The sequence below is a fragment of the Branchiostoma floridae genome, chromosome 19 (genome assembly GCF_000003815.2).
Source record: "Branchiostoma floridae strain S238N-H82 chromosome 19, Bfl_VNyyK, whole genome shotgun sequence".
NCBI lineage: Eukaryota > Metazoa > Chordata > Leptocardii > Amphioxiformes > Branchiostomatidae > Branchiostoma > Branchiostoma floridae.
Genome location: NC_049997.1, coordinates 11,875,770 through 11,901,327, shown reverse-complemented (window position 1 = coordinate 11,901,327; position 25,558 = coordinate 11,875,770). Strand labels below are relative to the sequence as shown.

At 37.2% G+C, this 25,558-nt stretch overlaps 1 protein-coding gene across 2 annotated transcripts in view; it reads left to right on the top strand.

Annotated features, from left to right (window-relative positions):
* The window catches only part of LOC118406669 (metallophosphoesterase domain-containing protein 1-like), a 62,749-nt gene that overhangs the window by 7,934 nt on the left and 29,257 nt on the right, over positions 1 to 25,558 (top strand). Inside the window, exons 1-2 of one of the 2 annotated variants that reach the window (XM_035806926.1) lie at positions 6,553 to 6,655; positions 23,319 to 23,794. In XM_035806926.1, coding sequence (XP_035662819.1) covers positions 23,461 to 23,794 — 334 coding nt within the window. In that variant the 5' untranslated portion in view covers positions 6,553 to 6,655; positions 23,319 to 23,460. Of the gene's footprint in view, positions 1 to 6,552; positions 6,656 to 23,318; positions 23,795 to 25,558 lie in introns of those variants that run through there. The other variant, XM_035806925.1, reaches the window with a different exon arrangement.

Sequence of the window (25,558 nt, the reverse complement as noted above, 5' to 3'; positions counted from 1 at the left end):
TAGGGGTGAATGGCAATTGTAAGGCAATTATCGTTGAGCCTTAAGTGTAGGATGTACTGATTTACTATCAATGGTATTTGTGAAATGTGAATGTAGGGTAGAGAAGTAATAATAATTGATATGTTTTGAATTCCTGTGTTGCTCTGTGTAGCTATTTTTCTGGTCTAGGAATAAAATAAATGCTCTTTAAAACAGAAGAAATCATGTTTCAAGTGGAAAGCCATTCAGCACCAGGGAAAGGGCATATCTCATAATAATAAGTATTTCAGTACCAGGGACAGGAACATTAATGCTTGAGTGCTTGACTTTAATTTTTGACAATCATAGATCTGGTCAGCATGGCTAAGAAGGTATCTGTATGCATTTTGGTAAGGCAGGCTGAACTTATTATTATTTCCATGAAAAATAGAGATACATGTATAGTTTTTTTGTTTGTTTGTGTGTGTGTGTGTGTGTGTTTGTGTGTGTATCTGTGTATGTTTTGGGATTTTGTAGTCAGCAAAACTCAAGAACCTCTGGATGGATTTTGATGATATTTGGTATGTGGAAAGGCATTTGAAAGATGAAAGTCATGGTCGATTTTTGGCCCCCTTGTATGTGACCTTTGACAGGGTTGTCAGTGTGAATGTTATTCAGCACCAAGGAAAGGATTATATGTGTCAATGTTATTCAGTACCAAGGAAAGGGTTGCAATTTTCAGTGTTAGTGTTGTTCAGTACCACGGACATGTCTATTGGTGTGAAAGTCAAACAGTACTAGGGACAATGTTTTTAGCATGAATGTCATGCCATAAGATCTATAGCTTTATCAACTTATATTTTTTTCAGAATCAAGGATGGAAGTGAAATTGGGATGAATATGAATTTAAACCAGTTACATTACACTTCTATTAGTGCCAATTTAGGTCAAGTAAAACCATGAATGGCATGCAGCATATGAGACAATCATATGATTATAGAATGTAATTTACAGTGAAATATAATAATGATATCAGTTTGTATGATATCAATACTGTCATTAATAGCTTTTTTTTGCCTTGGGTGGTGCCAGGCACCAAGATTCCATATATGATTATGCTCAACAGGAATTGGAATGGAGTTGATTTTCTGGATGCCTACAGCAAGAAACTTTCATCAAATGAAAGCCCCTTGCCTATAGATACTTGTACAAGTAATTATGTATGATTTGCTTCTTGAATTACCTAGTAACAGACCAAGAAGGATTGCAATTTTAATTTTATGGAGGACATTTTTAGATTCAGAGGAGGAAAAAGGAAAATAATGCGTCCCATTCACCAAGACATCAAGCTTGTTCAATACAAGACAAGGGTGGTCTGCATGGGGGTCCTGACAATACTTTACGCTAAATTAAAGGAAGGAAGTTATGCAACATTTGCTACAAAAATTACGTTAATAAGATCATGCTTTCCCTTGGATTACAGAAAATCAAAATAACTTATAACAACACCTTACAAAAAGTGGCATGTGTGTGTGTGAAAAAAAAAGTGAAATGCAGGCCTCCCCATAATGCTATAGCTAGATAAGCATGGTACAATAAATTTTCCTTTCATATCGGCTAAACCTACTATCCCATGATCATTCATGGTTGCAATCTTTGCGAATGTGACTTAACGGCCATCTGCTTTTGAGATAGGTACTGTAAATACTATACTTTGTGGTCACTTGCGCTGAGAAATGGAATCAGGGCTCGAAATGCTTTTTTCTGCATACCCCGGTACCTGCACTGGTGCAGGTAACATTGAAAATTACCTGCACCAGACAAATTTTACTTGCACCAGTCTGAATTTAGAAAGTATGGATCATACTAAAATTGTTCAGGAAACATTGCTATTTTTTCTTTTATTCTTTATAGGTGGTAACAGTCAATGCAGCTGATAACAATCCATTTACACCTGCATCATAAGACATTTATGTATAAAACCTAGTACATGGACCAGTGCAGGCTAGGTGCAGGTAGACACCAGAAACACCTGTACAGCTCCAATTTTACCTGCAATAACCTGCATATGCAGGTGGTATTTCGAGCCCTGGGAATAGAGTGCCTATTTTTTTTACAGTACTTCAGTCTTAGGGTACAGAGACATTTTTTTAATGATTTTGTGTTGGGCATGATATTTCAGAGTATGTCGCATAAACTCGCCTTAAAAGAATGAAATGGAATACATGTACCTGCTCTGAAAGCTTTTTAGTTTTACAGTTCATCTGCTCTCGTGCCTCTTATGTACATTGTAAATCATTTGAATAAACCTTTACAGGGGAAATTGATGCATGAAAAAAATGAAGTGGACTGCTTCTTTGTATTCTTTAGTTTTAGGGCTCAAGTAATTTATATGAGTCTACTTTTTGTTGGGTAACAAATTGTCATGTATTTTGTCAAAATTTGCATTTAACAAAATCAAATAGAGAGCCTATTTCCACAGCACTTAATATGTAGGCTTTATTGACCATCATTATTATTGACCATAGTGTGCAATGTGCTACTACAGTAGATGTAAATCTTTGGAACAAACTTGCCAGGGAATTGTATCAAAGTAATGAAATAGAATGCCTATTTTACAGTCCTTTAACTTTATAGTTTGGACAGGTTCATGGTAGATTTTATAGCAAATTCAGTACAAAACTTCAAGGCTTTTGTCTTTTCATGTAGGCCACACAGCACATCAGCAGAAGGTAAGGCCACACCAATTTTATATGTTGCTTCTCAGATTCACCTGTCCATTTTTTTCATTTTCTCAAAAAGAATAAGCCACAAGAAACAATAATACAGGTTTTGCTATAACAAAACTGTAAATGTTACCTTTCAGAGCCACATAGTATATTTCAGTATTCATTGTATAAAACATGCTGTTAAACTTCTCAGGCTGTTTCTTAAAATTTGTTTAAGCCGTATATCTTCATCCCAGACCTTTTGAAAAAAATTATTTTTATTTTTTTTGTCCTGTCGGTCCAATTTTTCCTGGAAAAAAATCCAAGAAGCAGCAAATAGATTTGGTGTGGCCTAATGTGCACATACAGGACTCCTAGTTATTAGCTTAGCTGGTGAATCACGTGTCTCAAGTAATAATCAGTGACAAAGTCAACTGTCAACAACAACTGGACACTGTTTACCTTTGACGGATCAAGTACTTCAGTTGCATCAGTCATGACATTGTAGGAGTAGTTTTCTTGCAGTTACAACTGTAACGCTTTATCATCTTTATCTGGGGGTAATCTAAATCCGTTGTTTTTACACAGTTGGTCATTAGGGATATCAAGTCTATGGATGTTGCATGGTTGCAATATCTTGAAAATAAATGCAACGTTTTCAAAATATTGCAATTTGGAACCACCGTCCAATGACTAAATCCTCAATGATAAATGCTTAGTTTGTAAAAACAATAGATTTCAGTTACCCCAACGGAAAACGTTAGAGTAGCATTAGACATTCTGGCGACGTGTATTGGTTTTATTGATGACGTCTGTGCACCTAATGAATCAGATGTGAAAGTGCCCTGTAGAACGTTTTTGTGGTTAATGAGGTGGACTGGCTAACCTTTTAGAGGGTTTCTGGTTGGTTGATCAAAATGTGCACGGAAATTTCATGGCAAATTGAGACTGATGACTCGATAGAGAGAGTGTTGCTTTTTCAATTATAGGAAGGCATAATTTAGAACACTGTAACTGTTAGTAGTTTTACAGGTAGTTTTTTTTAATCATTCCTGAAAAATTAATAGTAACGCTAGTTCACCTTTATCTGGGGCGTAACCTATATCCGTTATATTTGAAAGCAGTGTATTAGGGATATCAGATTGATGGACGGTAGCTTCAAATTGCAATGATATTAGGTTATAGGCTTATAGCATATAGGTTACCTCGCGGATAAAGGTGAACTGGCGTTAAACTTATATTTTTTTATAAAATAGGCAGCTGAAATGTTGATAGTTTCAAGTTAGTACATATTTTTCATTTTGAATAATAGTATGGAAACAACATTCTTTGATACAATTTTTGCCATATCTAATTCTACCTATAATATTTTTCCTGCCATTCTGGTTGATGAAATGCGTAGCAGAGGAGAGGTAAGAATTGTTGAAGGGATAAGAATACTGCGACTGCTTAAACTTTTAAAGGAAGATGTCAATATATACATCATGTAGTGTCAACTAGAGAGAGGACCAACAAAATTGGCAATAAGTCCTACTTCAAGATTTTTTAATTGTTGGTGCAAGGGTGTAGGTCCTTTAGCACACTCGAGTAGCAGACTTGGCTCTCACAGTTCTTAATTGGTTACAGGATAGGCAACTGGGAGAAGGTTCAAGTAAAAACTTTAAAAAAAGACTAGATTTGGAGCCAATCCAGATGTAGAAAATAAAAGAAAACATTTTTCACTGCTGAAACTTAAAACTTAGATTGCAAGAACCATTTCATTGTGGGAGGTATGAGGTCTTTGAACTCTTAGACTAGCATTATGTACAACGTTTCAATCACCTCAGCCTGTCCGCCAGGGAATCCCTATGTCAAAAGCCTGGTTTTCAAACTGTGACACTCATCTGTTTAAATGAGTTTTGTTTCTAAAGATCAGTGCTGCATTACTCTGTGATTGAATTTGAAAAAGGTGAAGACTTTACGTGGGAGTAAGGTCAGGGAAAGGTTAGGAAAGATTGGCACGTAATAACCCTCACATTTAACCAACATCATGCTGAGGTAGCCTTATGCCATCAAATTTGCAAATTGTTTGTAAGGTTACAAGGCATAGATATCAGAATTCAGATATTTTGATATCACATTTAAAATGTGCAAAGTCTTCCAAAGTCAAAGAAGAAAATGAGAAAAAAATTAAGAAAATTTGAAAAACGATAAATAAAGGAGCCATTGTTTGATTACCAATTGCTGTGTGTTCAATATTTGTTCAACTTCCTGACCAGCTATAGATTTAGGAGTTTTTTGGCCCTACTTTTATTTTTTGCGCGTGCTTTTTTGCATCAGTTTGCCTGGGTGCCCGGCAGATGTTATTCAAACATGTATCTAAATTTATTCAATAATGAAATCATATTCATTTTTTGTTGTGTCCTCTACATTTGGCTGTATTAATTGTGATCAGACTTTCAGAATGGCAGGCATTAAAAATCAGTCTTTTGACACAACTAGTAGTAGAGATCCAAAGCACTGTTGTCATCACAAATGGTCTAACCAAATCTCAGTCATACAGCTCAGACTATTGACCCCAAAACACAAATTACATCACTGCATTATTCCTCCGATGAACACCTTTTAACCCACACAACAGCACATGTACAGCACACACACTCACTGGAATTAGAATGAAGGCACAGCTGTGTTTGTAAGATATGTATGGAAAGCCTTAACTTGAGACCTCATCCATTCCATTTTGTAGGTTCTGTGATTTTGACCTTCTTCATGCTAGGGTAGCCATTTGGCAACAAATTTGGATTGGTTACAGCATTTGGCAGTATGAAGATGGTTAAAGAAAGGATGCTATTAAAGCTTGAAAATTAACCTTGCAACAGAGTGTGTTGCTGGTTCAATCCGTAGCTAAATTTCATTGTAACTGCAGGAAATAAGAACCAAGGACTAAGAAAATGATTTGGTTTGGCTTAAGTCTTAGGTCAAGACGTTTTGCAATATGTTTTCGATCTGAACATCATAGTTGTTCCCTTTCTGTGACTGGTTTATCAAAACCTGCTCTGGGGTTTCGGGGGTAATAAGATACTCTAAAATCCGTCGGTGTTCCTGAATCCATGACCGTGTTGTGTGTATTCCAAGCACACTACAGCGTGTGGCTACATTTCATTAGCGTAAGCCTTACATGCAGGTGAGACTTAGTGTTTGCATAGCTCAGCATTGGCACACATGTTGTAAGCTTCATGTATTCATTTATCCTATCAGGTTTAGTTATGCAGCCTAACTCTGTGTGAAACGAGATTGTGTTGATTGAGTTTTCCTGCAAAGAGTGATAACGGGTACGCGTCGGTGTAGATTTCCCAGGGAGCCCATTGGTTATGCCGACAGTGCCACGCGCTGTCTTACGCATCCTTCTTACATCTAAACCTCCAGCCGCTAAGGTAACCGTTAACGGCACCAAATTTGTATTGGTTATGGGTTAGGCAGCTGAGGGAGTAGGTTGAAAAATATCATAAATTTAAATTTTTTTTCCCAAAAAAGTTACTGTTTGATGGAGTGGCAAATTTTACAACAAATGCTTTCTGTTATATACCTGATACTTACTTACCGCTTATACTTACTTATACAATGTACTTTTATCCCTGATACTGTGCTGTGTTAAATTATATCCATTATTTATAAATGATTGACTAATTCTGTTTTCACATACACAATGTAGGAAGCTATCAGTATCATGTTTTGAATCAATATTTTGCATTTTCAATTGTTAGAGTAGCTGTGATTTGTTGCTTAGTATTTATCAGTACTAGATCAGAGACCATCACAGTTGGCTTTATATCCAATATGCAGGATTACACATCGCATATTTGATACAACACCCCCTTTAGTAGATGGAACAGCCCACTGCACATTTACATACTATCAGGCAGGCTTACCTGGGCCACAGTAGTCGTCAGGTCCCAGTACGTCTTGTGGCTGGTGCACAAACTACGTCCACCATGGGGCTTCCCACAGTAAGTGCCTATAGCCTTTTATGTGTTACGATATAAGATACATGTCCTAAGAGTGGTCATAGATGTTGTTTATTTCAAGCATCAATTCGGAATTGTGTCTTAATGTAACTGTATATATAGTAGCAGTGTATTTTAAAGGTGTGGAATTGGATTGTTTAATGTTTAAGTGATAGATTTAACATGAGGCCCTTTAAGAAAATTCCTATTCAAGTGGTACGGATAAGGTTACTCCAAACAGATCAACTTTCCTAAATATGCTATTAGTAGGTTAAATGAAAGAAATGAATGAATCCACTAGAATACTATGTTATGTATAAGTTGTTGTTATGTGGTGCTTTTGCTGGATCAGGAATCAAAGTGTTGGACCAGGTGATACAAGTATATTGGCTGTATGGATCAAGACAGAAAACATTTAGCAAATGAATGCAAATTGTACTGTTTGATTTATTTGTAGGTAATAGTAGTATGCATCTTTCATTCATATTCATCTTGTTGTATTGTAGAAAATGTCTCACAAAATAGTGCCATTGATAATTTCACATTTCTTGCATACCAGAAAGGAAACAAGAATTCTTTCACAAAGGCAAATCTAATACAAAACACTAATAACTGTTCTACTTTGAAGTTATTTTAGGATGGATTTATTTGAGGTGTATGCTGTAACATTGCACTAGAAACAAGAGGGAAATAACACAGTGTTTATCTTCTACCACACGCTGTGCCATTTCACCATGAACACGGATATAAATCATTATCAATTATTCTGGTCCACGGGGAAAACGGGCAGAAGTACCTGTATATAAGCCTGCTATTGTTACAATTTTGTAGCGAGTGCCAGATAATGCTGAAGGAAAAATTTACACTGACCACTGCCAGGATTTTATCGGTAGCTGGTTTTCATTTATAAAATGGATTTAAGAAGGTTGTAGATATTATATACAATGTACTAGTATATCATAAACTGCATGAAGAAATCAAAGTTTTGTACCTGTTTCATCTCATTATCATATATGTGGTGTAATTGTTTTTACAAGTTTGCTTAAAATTACAAACCAGGCTTGAACTCTACAGTATTTTGTGGATCTATTGCAGGATGCATTGTATTTTGCCTACTACATCAGATTCTATAAAGATACAAGAAAAAAGAAAATAGTTTGGTCTTGTGTATAATTTTTAGCACAATTTAATGATTGCGTTAACATTATTATATGCTCTAGACTTAATGTTCAAATCATTAAATTTTAAGGTGTTGCAAATCTGATACATTTGAACATCAAAATGATTACACTTTAATCTTTGACAAACAACAAATGTTTTTGTGAGAGGTCAAGATTTGCATCTGGTTTTCATCAGCTCATATATAGTTGAATATTTTCTCATATCTCATTCAATGGCATTTGACAGTTAAGATAAGTCATCATGTCAAAGAGCTAGACAGGTTATTTGTTGTGCAATCATATCTTGTATTGTCCAAGATCTCATATAGTTTTAACATAGCCAATGTACATACACATGTAGTAAATGCACCTTTTGTATACTGCATTTACATTAATAATTAGTTTTTTTACGTGACTGAGCAAGCAGCTAGCTCATTTAGTATTCACTCAAGGCCTTTATCCTTTGTGTACCTTTTAAGAGTCCACAGTGGATTCCACATTTTGAAAAGGATGCAAGACACTGGGCATCCTTGAATCATTAACCTTGCTTAAGTGTCAAAGTTTATTATATGATATAAAGTTTATTGCAAATTCTTGCCCGTGGGCTAATTGCAAGTAACATGTGAGATTCAGACAGAGTACAAAATAATATCAAAGGTGTCTACTCTAGTCTAAAACTAGTAAAAGCTAACTCTAGGTCCTGGGCTATTGGGTTCGACTCCTTTTTCGAAGACATATTACAACATAGGCTTGAAAAGCCTGAGGGGTTCAATTTTCAAGTTTGTGCACTTAAATGGAGGAAAACATAACAAAATGAGTTAACAAAGAAGGATACAGGAAAAGTGTAGAAAGTAGAAAAAACAATGTTTTTAGGTGGGTATCAACAATGCATTCAGTCTTTGCATGATATGTTTTTCTCTGTTAATTCATTTTTGGTAAATCTTACATCCACACAACAGACACACATTAACTAGAACATACAAACATACAGCACTTCTTCCTTACATCACAAGCTATCTGCCACCAAAAATCAAAACCATAAAATGTCCAAGTCAAAAGATACAAAAATTTGAAGTTATGCTGCAGTACCAAGGTCACATACCAGGGGGACTAAAATTGACATTGACCCTTGTCTTCCCAACTCCTACCCACATACCAAATATCATCATCGTCCATCAAGAGTTTCTCAAGTTATGATGACCACAAATATCCAGAAACCAACAGACACACACACACAGACAGAAAGGCTAAAATTATACCTCCATTTTTCATGGAGGTAAAATACATGCTAGGCTTAAGGATGAAACATTCATTTCACACCTACGTGTCCATGATCCTGTCTTGAAACCATCTGCAGTGTTGAGCTCTGGGGGATTGTAAAGCGTTTTTAGCATTTTGGGCAAAACCTCCCACACACACCTTAACCTTACAGAAACCCCTTGTAGGGCTCTAAATGCCACTTGCATATGCAGGTTAGGGCAGGTACATGTAAGTTGTGTATACGTACTAGGTATTTCTGGTGTCTATCTGCACCTAACCTGCACTAGTTCAGGTACCGGTATATTGAGCCGGTCACTATATGCAATACATTTAATGTATTGTGGAATTGTCTATGCTGACTTACAATCTGTAACTGAAGTGTTGAATTGCTTTTTAAACAGTAAGAATATACTAAGTCTGTTTTCTTTGAGATCATAGGAACACTGGGTTAGTAATCCATTGTGTCTGTGGCATGGTATTAACATTTGGAAGGTGGAGCCCAACCCTCCCTTAATTCCCACTACCTATTGCCTGTCCCAATCAAGTTCAGATACCTATTTTTACATCTTATGATGGGGAGAGTGAGGAACATCTTGTGCCTTAATTTTGAATCCCAATTGCAAGGACACTACGTTTAGCCAGCAGTAACAGGAATCAAACCTGAGACCTCTTGATCTCGTGTCTGCAAGCCTAGCCAGTCTGTCATTGGATGCCACCAGTACCAAATGTGACTCACAATTTCTACATTCATAAGTCCACCTATAGGCTGCTATGATTTACAAATAAATTGTTCGGTCATTCATTCATTCTAAAATCTTTCACTAATAGTTTTAGCTGAGCCAGAAAAAAATCATACTAGTTAAAAATGGAAAGAAAATAGTGGTGCAGGTTAAAAATCTGCTTCGTGCAGGTAACCTTTATGCAGAAGAAGGCATTTGAAGCTGTACCACTTAGGTGTGGGTGTGTGACAAATGACACATTGTGGAGATTACTCTTGCAACGTGTGGAGTGCTGTGATAATTCTTTTCACATTTTGCATGCGTGGAGAGATTCTAACTGATACTATGGAGAGGAATGACGAGCTTAAGTGACTTAATTAGAAAGGTACGGAAATGGAATGTAAAATTTTAGGAAAAAAGATTTTGGAATTTCACTCAGCTGATGATCTATCCCTTGGCCTTCTTCAGGAATAGTGACTCTCTCTTTTGTGTCACGTGACCTGACAGGAATGTCAATGGGGTCAAAGGTGTCTGGGAATCTCTGTCAATTTCTTTCTTCAGAAACATGTAGGATTACCCATGTGTGATGCTTGACCAAGACTAAATTATATGCAAGAGCCCGTTTGTTTGCCTGTGCTTTGCTTTCCAGCAATGTTACCTTTCAAGTCCCTCCCTACCCTGTTCAAACATCCTTTCACAAATCGAGGTTCAGTGGTGGGCTGACTCCAAGGCAAGTATCTTCTGGCACTGGCAGGTAAAAACTCCTTAAAGCCTGCTGTCGGGTGAGATGAGAGGGTATAACTTCATAACCTTTCATTTTTCAAACACTGTTATTCATCAGTTTACAGTCACTGTGGTAGTATAAGAAAATTGCAGAACTCAAAGGTTGTAATTTTCCCTTTCCGTGGTCTACCAATCAATATCCAAGGCAAATTTGATATTCAAATCCCTCTCTGAGGAAAGTAGGTAAAAGGTGAAGCTGTTGAGCACTTGAGCAGAATACCAAATTTGCCGAAGAATGTTATTTTGGTATTTTGCATTCTAGCAACATATTCACTGAGATGCCTCTCAGACTCTGTTGTAGTAATAATCAATAAAGGTCACAGGTATTATGTCGCTGGAGGCAAGCATCCGATTACTGCTCATTCACTCTGACAGCTATCCAATGGGCAGTTCTAGGGGAGTAGGTGCCTGGGGAAAATGGAAAAACCATCACATAAAGCACAATTTTGTCTGTTTTACCGGTAGTTTTATTTTGCGAACTAATGTGTGTAGCGTTGGAAGGCTTTGTGGGAGGGGAAAGTTTTGGTCTCCCAGGATCGAAATACTTTTACAATCAATTAATCTTCATTTTTTCTGCAATATGATTCTATCATACCTAGTATATTCTGTCAGCTTGCTGAATTGTAAGTTGCTCATAATTTTTCAGTAATTTCTGATAAATTTTATTAATTTATTGCAGGTTGTACCAGGTGGTTCTGCATCTTGTATAGCTGTTATGACTGCCCTGTGGTATATTGTACACCAGTTTTGTGTAAAGGCATCATTAGGGTACGTTGTACCAGTACAAAACCGTTTTTCTTGTTGGACTGGTCTGAAAAAAAAGACTTGATAAAAATCAGTGGACTGGATTTTCGGCCGATTAGAAAGTGAACAGATTACATTTGTATATTAGCAGGCATTCACATGTTTAGCAGCTTACCGTCCTGTAGAATAAGAAGAGGGAAGTAGAGTAAAGTTTGTAGTAATTTCTACCAAATGTGCACTGTCAAACTTGGTCTCAAGACAACCACTTTCAGTCCGCCCCAAAATTTTCTGTTTCCATATACACATGTCAAAGATGATTATATATCTATCATGGCCTCTACCACCCATAGTTGAGGAAGCAAATTCTAACAGACAGTCAGGTCCGGGTTCAGCAGGTCCGATCCACCAGACCTGAACCAGACCTAAGCCTGAATTTTCTGTACCGGTACACACACCTAGGCATCATGCATTGTCCTCAGTCTGAGGTTAGATGGCTTATGTTGCCAGCTTCACACTTTCGCAGGCACACGGTACCACACCCCCTAAACGATGTTGTTGAGCCCTGGTCTTGGCAAGGGACACACAAAGCCTACCATGTGCAAATGTACATCATCTTGGATTACTTCTGAGTAAAGTCAGGTTCAGTCTTGAGACACTTTCAAGTGTTTCTAATGGTCTGGCTCTAGATTTAAGTGTGTTGAAAGCCATTTTAACTACCAAGCTAGATTTTGGAGGTCTTGCAAGCTGTTAATGGATTAACTTCACTGCTAAAAGCAATTAATGTTACTGCAAAGAAAGTAAGACTAGTCACTGGATTTGGCGTCACTAAATTCTCCCTAGTACATATCTTGAGTTTCTCATGATAGTAAATCCAAGGAAAACTCCAGTGGTTACAAGTAATGAGAAATGTCGTCGCCATCTGTGCTGTGATAAAGCTTGCATGCCAATAAGGCAGCTGTGTGTGTACATGGCTAGCATTTTAAGTGAGTTGTTGTAAGCTGTTTTGAGACATGAAAAGGTAAACAGTTAAAACTGTGACTAGAACATAGAAAAGACCAAATCAAGAACTTTTTATGTCTCATATTAGAAACTTAATATTCTTATGATTATAATAACAATTTTCGAAGATCTGACAGCTGAAATGATAAAATAGGGTACAATTTACAGTAGTTATTGCTTATTAAAATAATGTAAAATGAAAGTATAAACATGTTTGAGTCAGTTCAGTTCAGTCATCCGTGCGGTGACACTATGACACATGTTTGAACTTATTTAGATACATTTTGTATGTTGGAAACATAGTGAAAGTAATGGTACAAATATCTTTTTATTTAGAGCAACTTTCTAATAATAAGAAATAAACACTACTTGAAAATAAGCGTAGTAGCCTGTTATGCTAAAATGCACTAATTTGGACCCAAATGCTTTTAAAGTCTTATAGAAAATATGAAACTTTTGACATTGTAGTATAATCTGTGATTATGGTAGACTGTAATAAATCATTTCAATTTTCTACTGTTTGGCATAGATCCGAACTAGGATAGCTCTTATCAAATCAATAAAACTGAAATTTGTGGACATCATCTTGTGTACGTGAATAGATCCCCAAGGGCTGGACTACGTGCAAGTAGTCATGTCCACAAGTTACTTAACTGACCGGAAAGTTGGAAAGTAGATATTATAAAACTTTGTTTTGTTCTTTACATATTTTGTCTTTTCATAGACTTTTTACACGTGGGTGGCACCATCAGCTTTATTTGAAGAAGCTTGTTCTCAACAAGCCCCAGTCTACACAACAAAATATAATCAATACAACTTGGATTTGAAACACAAGGAACAAATCAATCAGTTGAAACTTATATACAATGTAGCAAAACCATAACTAAAACATAAACTATGATATGAAGGGCTGAGACAAGAGAGCTAAAATTTAGTTTGGTCAATTGAAAGATTTGGCCATTGAAAGATTTAGTTATTGAAAAAAAGGTTTAAAACTAATCAATGTATCAATAAAGAAAGAGATTTTATTCAGTCTTCAACATTAATGCTGTCTTCAAATAATCTTCATGTGATAATTTAACATTGATGTCAAATTTTGATCCTGATTTTAGTCAGAGACCAAGTAGCTTTGATTGATTATTTCAGTTCTTGGTCACTGCTTTCTATGGCAATATTGACTTTGTGCATTTTGTCTTGAATTGGCTTTGTGAGAGGTAGAACTAATGATGAAGTTCAACAAATTTAAAAGATTCTATCGTCCTTTAATGTCGATATATTGTTAACATGTTTATGACTCATTTACCATTATCAATGATATCATGTTTCGGTTACTGTGTGTGTACGATTTGTTTCTATACTGGTCTTGTATTATTGATGATCAGAATTTCTCTTATAATTATAATATAATTATAGGACATTAGTTTGTACATTAGTTTGCCTGTCATTGTTTTCCTTGGTAACCATAACTAAAGGGATAAAGGGATAAAGAAGAAAGGAACCCAGTCTCTTGTCTCCTTTCCAAAAGCTAGACTATATTGACATCCCGGCAAATGTGCTGTGTCAGACACTACAGGATGTGCGTCATATACACGTATTATCCATTTTGTGCCAAATTGTCACCACAGACGCCATTCATTTTAGGCCCGGTACCAAATTGCATTGGAACTAACTGGTTTGGATTTGATAGGACCAATTTTCCAAGAACGTTTTTTTCTCAAGTAGACTTTTCAAGCTTGAATAGTCCTTAATTCAAGTGGGGTCTTTATGGGACAAAAGTACATGGAAGTGCCATTAAGCGTCACATCAAATATGGTTTTGTAACATGCAGTATTGATCTTGGGTTCCATCATTGCAACTACGAACAATAGTCCTCCTTTTTTTAAATCATTCAGTGGTACTTTATATTTCAATGGTCATTGCGTATACCAGCGGTATTACTATTTCAGAGGAGGAATTGGTCTATTAAGTTGCTAGACTGCATGCGATGTTTGAATGATTAAATGATAAACAAATTATCCAATTGTCATCATATCTTGTCTAATGGAATAGAACAGGTAGTAGTGTTTTTCTCTCTAGGGAAGCATAATGATGCATGTACCTGAGTGTCCTCTTATTGTACATCTCTTTAGAAGGGACAGTATAATCCATCATCATTAAGCCATCGTATAAGCCATTTATGCCATTAATGTATATATTGATTTGAATTTGTTATTTTTTTTCATGGAAATGAATAATTTTACTTATTCATTCATTCATTCATTCTCAATAACTATGCCCTGAAATTTAAGTTATGCACCTTATTTCTTGGTGATGTGCAAAACTTATTGATCACCCTTCATGCCCGCACTATTACCACTATGTAACATCCCTCAATTGCTCAGAGCAACACCTCTTTCCACCCACGTACACGCACGTTGTACCCATTATGTCCTCTTGTTCCCCTGATAGAATGGGTGCTTTCAAAGACTGATCATTCTTCATGTTGATTAATGGGAACTGAATGCTCCGTTGGGCTCAAGCTATTGCACACCCTCTCCTCTAGAACCTACTGTAATTCTTAAAATTCTTGTGGCGATTTTAATTGTTATTGTACCCTAAATCTTACACCACTGCAAAAATGCCATTTCTGCCTTCTGCCTGGCTATCGTTTCATCAATAAGAATAAAACCACTGCATTACTCCTGGACCATTTTTTCCCTATTGCAAAATTAGCTTCCTGGAAACTCTAATACAATGTTTAACTTTACAGTAACTTGCAGAGAAGAGCATGGTACATGAAGACAAGGCTTAAACATGGCCTTCTAGGAAACCACCCACTCCAACATCTTAAATGTCAGAACACTTCTGGGGACATCATTGCTTTTAACTCGTGCCCTGACAGTACGGCCACACCAATTTAATTTCTTGGTTCTCGGATTTCCCGACCCATTTTTTTCCGATTTTCAAAAAAAAAGAAAAAAATTGGTCCCAAGGAAAATAATATATACTCTTAGGTCTCTGAAAAAAACGTACCGGGACATTTATTTTTTTCAGCCAGAAAATCCACCCGGTACGATCTTATTTTGGACGGTACGTTTATCATGTTTTTGAAAATTAGACCAGGGACCGCTGAAATAATGAAAATTTGGGATATTCTGCCCATATTTCCTTTTTTTTTGTTATACATGTATAAGCCTCATATGTTCACCCCAGACTTTTTAAATTTTTTTTTTTTTTTTTCGACCGACCGCCCCAATATTTTTCTGAAAAAATCTGAGAACCAAGAAATTAAATTGGTGTGGCCTAAGAGTATGTGATCCGAGTTGCAGCAACAAAAGACAAAATACCGGCGCCATATCTTGACACTGTTTGGGTAGTGCATTCATTGGCAATCTTTCTTTCTTTCATGGGAAAAACTACCCTTTCTGTCCCGTAGAGAAAAATAGCAGCTCATTCAGCAGCAACTGAAAATGCCTATTTCAAGTCCGCATGTTTTTGAGAGATAAGTGTGAGAGGAACTTTCAGAAATTACTTCTCAGCAAGGTTTTATCAGTTGATATGTACACGGTTTGCAGTTTTCATATCCCCTTACGTAAAATGTTCTTGTTGATGTCAAATAACGAAAAGACCCCAAAACTGGGAAGCTGAATTTATTACTTTTGGGCAAATAGGGTTTTCTTTTTTCTTAATGATTTGGAACTCTAATTGTTTTAAAACATAGTGATGAAAATGCTCAGTTGTAGCCTTACATACATTTTGTGCCTTGCATTTTACAACTTTAAAGTATGCAGCACTTATTATGCTGTGCTTTGTTAGTGATGAAAGAAGCATGTGCTTCATCTTATAGCATTTTGCTCTTCCAATGCTCTTACATAATATATTGTATTATGTTTTGTCATGTCAATGCACAATGGTGACAACAGCTATCTTACCTAATCATAGATTCATCAAGAAGAAGTTATACGTACAAATGTATTATCTTATCCTTGTTTTTACCCTTTAGCACCTTAGACATACATTTTGTATTGATATGACTCATGCTCTCAAGGGAAATAAAGTCCCATCGTCTGGCTTGTCAAAGAAATGAGTACTAGGTAAAGTGCTAGGTGATTATTATAAGGAAATGGTTGGTGTAATGTGATCTTATCAGAAGTGTAATGTCATCTTTTTATCTGTTCTACCAATTAGTTTCCCATAAATGCAATGTTATTTTTACTTTAAGATGAAATTTCAGTCTTTCCTACAACTTAACGCTACTTCACCTTTATCCGCGGGGTAACCTATATCCGTTGCTTTTCGAAATAAGGGTATTTAGGGCTATCATGCCGACGAAATGTGAGTTCAAACTGCTATACTTTGAAAATACTTCAATTTGAAACAACCGTCAGTCGACTTGATATTCCTAAATGCACTGTTTTGAAAAACAACAGATATGGGTTACCCCACGGATAAAGGTGAACTAGCATTACAACCCTTACGGGTTAGGTAGCTACTTTGTGAAAGGCTATAAAATCGCCATTTATTGTCGGTCATGTTTGTGCAATATGCTCCTTCTCACCGGTTGTCTGTGCATTATTCATGAAGCCCTCTATGTAAAGCTTCTTGTCACTTTCTACTTGTAGCCTTGGAGGGTCAAGGTTTTCTTGCCTTATCAGGTACAGGCAGTTGAAGTAGATGGGTACTGGTGCTGATATCTCGGGTTTCATTGCACCAGTAGCTCTGTAGATGATTGAAATGTTGTCTTTCACAGGTGAGAAATCTCCATGAAGTTCATGGAATATTGAACTAGTTTAGCTGTAATATCCAACACAAAAATTGGACCTACCCAAGTTTTTTACTAAACAGCACCAGTGTTTGTCAAGGAATGAACAATCCACTGCTGTCTTGCCGTCGCGTTAGGCAGATAGAACACGTGACTCAGTAAGCAGTGGATAATAGGTTGCAGGAAGACTATTGTGCTCACCGTCTCTGTTCAGGGATGGTTGTAAAGCTCTGATGTAGATGGCTTTTTTTATCCCTCTAGTGATGTCACAACAGCAGTGGATTCTTTGACAAACACTGGTGCTGTTCAGTTACAAATTTGGTGAGTCCAATTTTTGTGTTCGATATTACAGTTCAACTAGTTCAATAATGACTTCTACCAACACAGATAAACTTTCAAGTTAAGTTCATGGACTATCTGCCTTGTGATTGTTCATACGATGTTTTGTGATATTCTTTTATTCCCTATATGTGGGTGGATTCCTGGGGCCTATGGTGATAATAACAACCAGTACAGCTCAAATTGATACTCTCCTTAGCACTCTGTTATCCAGTAGATCTCCTATCTGAAGCCGGCTTTAGAAAACCATTGTTATTTCACTAATGGCCATATTATTCAATATTTATAGTTTCTGTTGTATTGTATTATACAGTGAGGCATTTGAAGGCATAAAATTGCAAAATACAGGATAAGCCGCTTAATTGCACGGCCTATTTGCCAGTGAATTTCGTGCAATTATCCGGATGGTGCAATAATGCGAAGTTATCTAGCTGGACAGCACCAGTTTGGGATTTGGGGATACCGTGCAGTTAACAGAAGTGTGCATTAATCCGTTGTGCAATTAACTGGCTTCTACTGTACTTAGAACATGTTAGAAAAATATTATTTAGGTCCTTCACCCATTCCTTAGATATACCTAGCTTTACCAGCTTCAAGAAGTGATGAATTGTGTTTATGTCCTAGCAAACTTGAAATACAAGATACCATTTATGTCCAAGCCCCAGCATCTTTCAGCCGGTATCTGTATGTATAATGCTAAGAATGAAATATGATTTTGCTTCTCAATTTGGTGAATAAGGGTGCCTAAGCATTTGCATGGAAATTCTGAAATACGTATGAATTTTATGAAAAACACTTGAATCCCTGTATGAAACAGTGTGCAAAAGTTATGTGGTACACACAAATCCACTGTGAAATGCACAAATCTTATGGGACATGCATGAACTTTATGCAAAACCGGGCCTGGCGCTACAGGGATCATATGACGGATGGAGCATGATTTTCAATATGACAGCCTTGATCTTCAGCGACAGAAAAATATGATGTGATGCTCCAAAAAGAAGCAGAAGAGTAACTCACTGTCTATTAGATATGTCTTTGTGGCCGTATCCATTCCAGGCTTTGAAATACAGGGCTCGAAATACTGGGTGCATGTGCACCCAGGTGCACCCAATATTGGAGCTGTGCACCCAATTATTTTCTGTGGGTGCACAGGGTGCACCCAAATATTTTCTTAGGTTTGTGCATGTAAAGATATCAAAGTGTACTAGTATACATCATATTCTTGACATCTAAGTGTTAGACAGATAATAAATATGTCTGTATTTGTACTTGTTTAAGAATTTCATAGCTTGTAATTAAGTTTTATTATTAAGTTATTACTTAATTGTGGTGCACGCAAAATTTTTTTGGTGCGCCCAATTTTTTAAGCTGGGTGCCCCAGTGCACCTAATCCCAAAAATGAATTTCGAGCCCTGGAAATAGAAACATCATGAGCAGAAATACCCAGAAACATTCTCGAGAGGTAGCAGTCGGCCATCAGTTTGCTTAAAGGTTTGTGTGTATCTCATAAGATTTGTGCGTTTCACATGGTGATTTGTGCGTTTCTCATAAAATTTGTACAATACCTCATAAAAAAAAAATTGAAGACTGATAAATCTTTACTTCTGGATACTTTATTTTAATACAGACGTTTCGGAAGGCATCTGCCTTCCTTCCTCAGTGAAAAGAAAATGAAGACAAACAATTTCTTGGAACAAAGAATAATTCTTATGTTCTAGACTTACATTGGTGAAACAAGTCAGCCCCTGAAGGAAAGGTACAAGCAGCATTGTAGGGGGAGTACTAGCAAGTTTTCATCGGCCATTTGGCATCATCTGAACATTCACAACGATCATTCATTCTCCTTAGATACTACAGACATCTTAGACAGAGAATCTCGCTGGTTTGAGAGGGGGGTAAGGGAGGCAATTTATGAGCGGATTCATCGTCCTTCGCTTAACCGTAGGGGTGGGTTGAGAACTGAACTTTCTTGTGCTTGGGATAGTTTATTGAAGTGATTGATGGTTTTATGTATACACTTATCATGTTTTAATATCTTATTCCTTGTTAGTTCATTTTACTTTGCTTGAATTATTCTAGAACCTTGTCAGTTACCTTTTTGTTTGTTTAGAACATTGTTAGAACACCTCAATAGTTACCTGTGTTGTTTATTTTAGAACACCTTAGCCGTTACCTTTTTTGTTTATTTAGAACATAAGAATTATTCTTTGTTCCAAGAAATTGTTTGTCTTCATTTTCTTTTCACTGAGGAAGGAAGGCGGATGCCTTCCGAAACGTCTGTATTAAAATAAAGTATCCAGAAGTAAAGATTTATTCGTCTTCAATTTTAACGATTCCTGGAGGTCTAACCTTCACAAATACCTCATAAAATTCATGCAAATACTTAGGCACCCCTGGTCAAGATGCTTTGGAAGCTCTCTGGAGTCAGATTTACAAAGTTCCAGACCCTGGCCAAGAATTAAAATTGTTAGCTACAAGACCAGAGATGCTACTTTCTAAACACATACATTGATTTTGTAGCTACAGTCGAGTAAATACGCTTCAAAATAGATCGATATTGCAGACTTATCCGTCAAACCACCTGATATCTTTCACACTGCAGCCATCCCTCAGTAAGACAGCCAGAGCCACAATGTTCCCATTTAGAAACATTTTCTTTATCCTGTCACATAGACAGTTTTGCTGACATGGTTTCTTCAGTGGTCGTTTTCATTACATCCTTAATGGGTAATCAGTTATACCATGGATCATTTCATATTCATAATAAGCTTCTCATCTCACTCCATCTCATCTTTAATATCCCATCCCTTCTCATCTCATCTTATTTATCTCATTATACCTTAGTCTAACTGTTTGACCGTTAGGGACCATTGGGGATCTGATAACCAGTTTCTTCATCTTTTTCGGTTTTCTGTTATTGATGTTTTTGCTAATGTCATTCCTGACTATTCTCTGATATCATCATCCCATCTTTTCTGTAGCACCTTCTCATCTTTCTTCTTCTGTGAACAGTTCCATACATTACTGTTTTGGCTTGTGCCAATGAACGTGAAACATACCCTTACCACTCCAGTACACAATATAATAGTGGACAAACTCAAGTCAACTGTGCACACTTATGCCAGAAATCTTCATTCCCAGTATCCATACCACTTAAGTTTCCTTTTCCTTTCTGTGTTTAGGAGGTCTTTGTTTGGGCTGATGTTTTGCTTGCATAAAGTAATTATAGATAAGATCTCGATGACATCTCTGTCATTTGCTGGGCATAATTTTCTTTGCTGCAGTGTGAAAAATGGGTAATCTAGTTGCATTAAGGTTGGCTTGAAGAATGGATCAAAGCGAGCTGCTGACAGTTTTAGGCCACCAAACGTTAACCCCGAGATAAACAGACTATTTCAGATGACATTTGTTCCATGTCAGGGATTAGTCCTACTTTTGGATGACCTTCTGAAAACTCCCCTTAGGCAAAATGGCTGAAGACTCAAGCTGTGGTAGGAAGTGTGGCACCAGTAGAATTATGTTCTGACTGGTCTGAATTTACAATATGTATCTCTGAGCTTTACTTACCATGAGCTTTACTTTTCATGGTATTCAAATCTATATATTACACAGTCAGGTTTCAAAGATGTGTTCCATTTTAACCTACAGTTGTACTCTGTAGTCATACTCTTTTTTTCACATAATTTGATTTGATATTTAGAGTTTGTTGTATGTCTTGTTTAATCATAGTTCATTGATAATGCAAACAAGTTTTTGTTTAACATTACATGTGTCCATTGATCACTCTACTGGCACACATATGTAGTGTTCAAAGACCCACAAGAACACAGGCTTCCAGACACACAGAAAACAAACCCTTTAAGGCTGACTTATAGTATGACATATAGGATAATTGAGTTTGATGCCTCACTTTTTACGTATGCAAATAGGATGCATCTACTGTAATTCACTTTGTCTTCTCGGTACCAAACTTTCACGGCCTGAGAAAATTTAACTTGTTCTCTGAACTAAATGTTCACGATAGCAGCAGGTGCGCATAAAAAAAGTCTGTGAATTATACGTTATCAGTAATGATAATTTCACGTTACAGTCGTCACAGTGAAAACCGTGAACATAAAGTAACAGTGAAAAAATCAGGAATTACAGTATATTGTACATTGTAAACGGCAACTATTGCTGTGTACCTTGTACCATTATTGAGACAGACAACAAACGACTGCTACAGACAGTCACGAAGAATGGCTATGGCTTCCCCAAGAAGTTAGGTGTTCTTAGAGTTGTCGCACTAAATAAGTCTGTGATGGAAAATACCATTAGAAACCTTTAACACTAACCCCAATACCCACCGACTGATAGATTGAAGAATATGGCAGTTGTAATTATTCTTCCACCCTTGGGGAAAATGCCCGGGCTGCGTTCGGGTCAAGTGCTCCATTTTTCATTCTTTAGAAGTGGAAGATGAGACTTAGATCTCCATATAGCTCTAAGTGGTTAGTTTCTCAAGATGTCTACAGTGACTGGGTAGTTGCAGAGGTGTGACGAAGTTACTTGTCTTGCAGATGAAGAGTAAACGGGCTACGGTTGTGCTTCATACAGCCCGTTACTCCTTTCATTTTCTTTATCACAAAGGAAAGACAAATGGAGTTTCTTAGAAGATATGATGGTGTTTGTGCCCATTAGTCAAGATGGATGTATTGCAAACTTCATGGTAAGGTGTTCCACTATTCAGACATAATAGGTGTTCTTTTGGAGAATGCTTTAGAGTTTCTATTTGAATGATTGGCTTTAGGAGAAAAGTTTGCTTGTCAAACAGGGCTCTAGCCAGCGTCCGTTTTTCCGTCAATTGACGGAAATTTGCTGCGTGTGACGGAAAATTTTTAAAACCAATCCGTCAACTTTGACGGACAAAAATCTGATAAAAGCTCCTTGGTAGAAGCTACAGGCTGCTTGGGGACGCCGTCCACGGCCGTAAAAGCCACACACTGTTTGTTTTGCTATTGTTATGATTGTTGACAATGTGTGTCGGTGCCCTTTCGCAATTACAATAATCTCATTAAAACCCGTTTTTCAAGGTCTTAGTTCAGTCTCTCTAACTCCTAGAATAGTGTTTTCGCGACAATGGGAATTGGCTGACGGAAAAAAATGTTGAGCTGGCTAGAGCCCTGTTGTCAAACCTAGGGAGTCACTCCAGAATGAAATGACATCTTCTAAGCTGGTTGTAAATGCGGAGTTACTTATACAGCCTCATTAAGTTATTCTCTGAACAGCCCTCAACAAGTTATTCTCTGAACAGCCCTCAACAGATTGGTCCTCTAGATACTTGGTGACAAATCCCATCAGATAGTGGAAATGAGTCCTTCTAGAATGGTAGATTTATGCTAATGTTGTCAGTTAAATGTTAGTACTAAGTCCTTCTCACACCAGTGCATAGGGCAGTTTAATAGGGTTTGGGCCACAGAACTTTGTGAAATTATCACAGCAGGGTGCCCAGTCTACTGGTAGCTTTATGTGCTCAAATATCATGGTCTTTACAAATGCTGCTTGCTAAGTACAAAAAGCAGTATGCATCATTTTAAAACTCTTTGGTATGACTTTGCCAGGGGTTGAACTCACGACCCACTGAATGTAATGGTAACCAGTGCAATGCCTGAGTGGAAGGAGTGTTTGCTAATGTTGTTAACCAGCATTCAAAATGCAGGAAATAGTATTTCAGAAGGTCTAGATTTCAAAGTTTCCAACGGGAACATGCTCTTAGACCCTAGGATTGTCACGCCTTTGGCGCTTGACAAGATTCCCAAATTCAAAATCCAGAGGACGGAAAATAAATCAGGCTCGCTAGAACACTGAATAAGAATGTTGTTAGATATTACAAATTACAATATGCATGTAAGTGACAGTTATCTCTCTTTACTTTGCAGGTTCCAACTTGAAGGATTTTTTACCAAATGACTCTTTTGTCACCAAACTTGAACAAGAAGTCTCAAGACCATAGTAAAGGAAGCCATCCAAATACCCGGACTTTTTCCCCCCCCATGTTTCTGACTGTTCCAGCTTTTATTCATGTCCATCCGCCGAACATTATCCAAGATCTCCCGTAGAGTCATGTCATCTGACTCGGACCACAAGTCCGCTGCCCTGGACGCAGACCCTCTGGCCACGCAGCCGCAGAAAGCGTGGGACCAACGGAAGGTGGTTCAGACTGCGGCAAAGGTGGACCCGGTTCCGTTCGACAAGGAGAAGCCGCCCGGACATGTACGGTTCGTCTGCGTGTCGGACACCCATTCCAGGAGCGACAGGATGGGAGCGATTCCGGACGGGGACGTTTTGCTCCACGCGGGAGATTTCACCGACCTTGGACACTTGCAGAAAGTGAAGGACTTCAACACTTGGTTAGGTGAGTGGATTTTGATGAGTCTTTCTTTGTGACGTATGAAATACATGTTCTTACGTACCTTTATATGTTAGGAAAACTTTAATCTATGATATTTGAGAATGCTTTTCACTTCGGCTGGCTTAGTTGCAACGTACGAAATAGTTTTCTCACCTTTACGTGTTAAGTGAACTTCTACAGAATTTTATGATATTTGAGAATGCTTTTCACTTCCGTTAGCTACATGTAAGTTGTAACATTTCCTGTTCATCAGTTCAAAATAAAGGATCAAATTTCTACTCAGTTAATAGAATATATGTCAATCAGTGACTCTTTGAAAACATGTAAGACACGTACCTTCTCTAGGATTAGCTTAAGACTATAAACACCCTCCAGATTAATTTTGGACTTCCAGATTAATTCCGGACTAACTTTGATTATTTGAAAATCGATTAACCAAAATGAATTACCTTTTAATGTACCATACTTGCAAATATTATTTCATTTGGTTAATTGATTTTCAAATGATCAAGGTTTGTCCGGAATCAATCTGGAAGTCCAAAATTAATCTGGAGGGTGTTTATTGTAATTTGACAATAATTCATGCTGCAAAACAAGCCACACAAATTGCATGAATAGTTATGGTAGGTACGTGTATAGCGTGTGTACCACTTATCCACTTAACCATGACAGATCTGGTAGTTGCAGGTTTGAATCCCGGAGGGGAGTTCATTCTCTGGCATATCATATGTCATGCGTACTGGTGTCAAACCTTTTATCTATGACCATTTTGTTACTCTTGATAAAACATAACTCTGATAGGACACCGCTATAGCTGCCATAACTTAATCTATATACAGAGTAAGATTTAATGAAATAATCAATAAAACAACGGGATAACAGATTTAATCCCGGCTTACAGTGGTTCAGAAAAACACAAGGTATCACATCGCATGCCAAAAACAATACTTTACTACCTTAGGGATTACTTAGTGCTCCATCATTTTGGTGTTTTTGGTTATGTGGTAGACATAAGGTGGCATCTCACTGCACTTGGGGCACTGGTGTGGCACTGTGGGGTTCAAACTCAATGACTTTCAGAGATAAAGAACAAATTTCCCTACATTTTGTGTATTTTGTTGTCTGCTAAGTCATACTTTTGCATATTACACAATATCAAAATCTATAGAAAATCTGTGAAGGTAACACAAGAGTGCTGCAGTGAACGAACCCGCAGTGCTGCACAGGTGCCCCAAGTGCAGTGAGATATCACCTTTAGGGTACCTTGCAGAATTATGAGATTTGATGTTATAGTCAAAATTGCTCAGATCAAACCATACTTGTCCTTTTGATTCGAGTTGTATACCACATATTTTTAAAGTTCAACTGAGACATATATACATGTGCAATAAGTGGAACACATATCTGGCCCCTGATGACTGACACCCACATGGCCATTTGAAGTTTGAACAGCTATCCAAACAGTATAAAAGCATACCCACTGAAACATGAACTCAACATCTTCATGGAAAAGTGGTTTTAGACAGCCAGATTCAGCTAAGAGGTGATGTTTGTTACTCAAGGGTAAAAGGTTTTTGTCGTAAAAATCGCATTTGGCTGTCATGGGAGTGGGTAAATGTTATCTCTAGAGGTACATGACATATATAGTTAGGTGATATTAGTTTTACAACATACAAGGTCTTTAATCTGGAATATTTTATGACACAGTAGTGGGGTTCAGAGCATGCTTTATGGGTTTATTGACCTAAGCCAGACAAGAGATGTGAC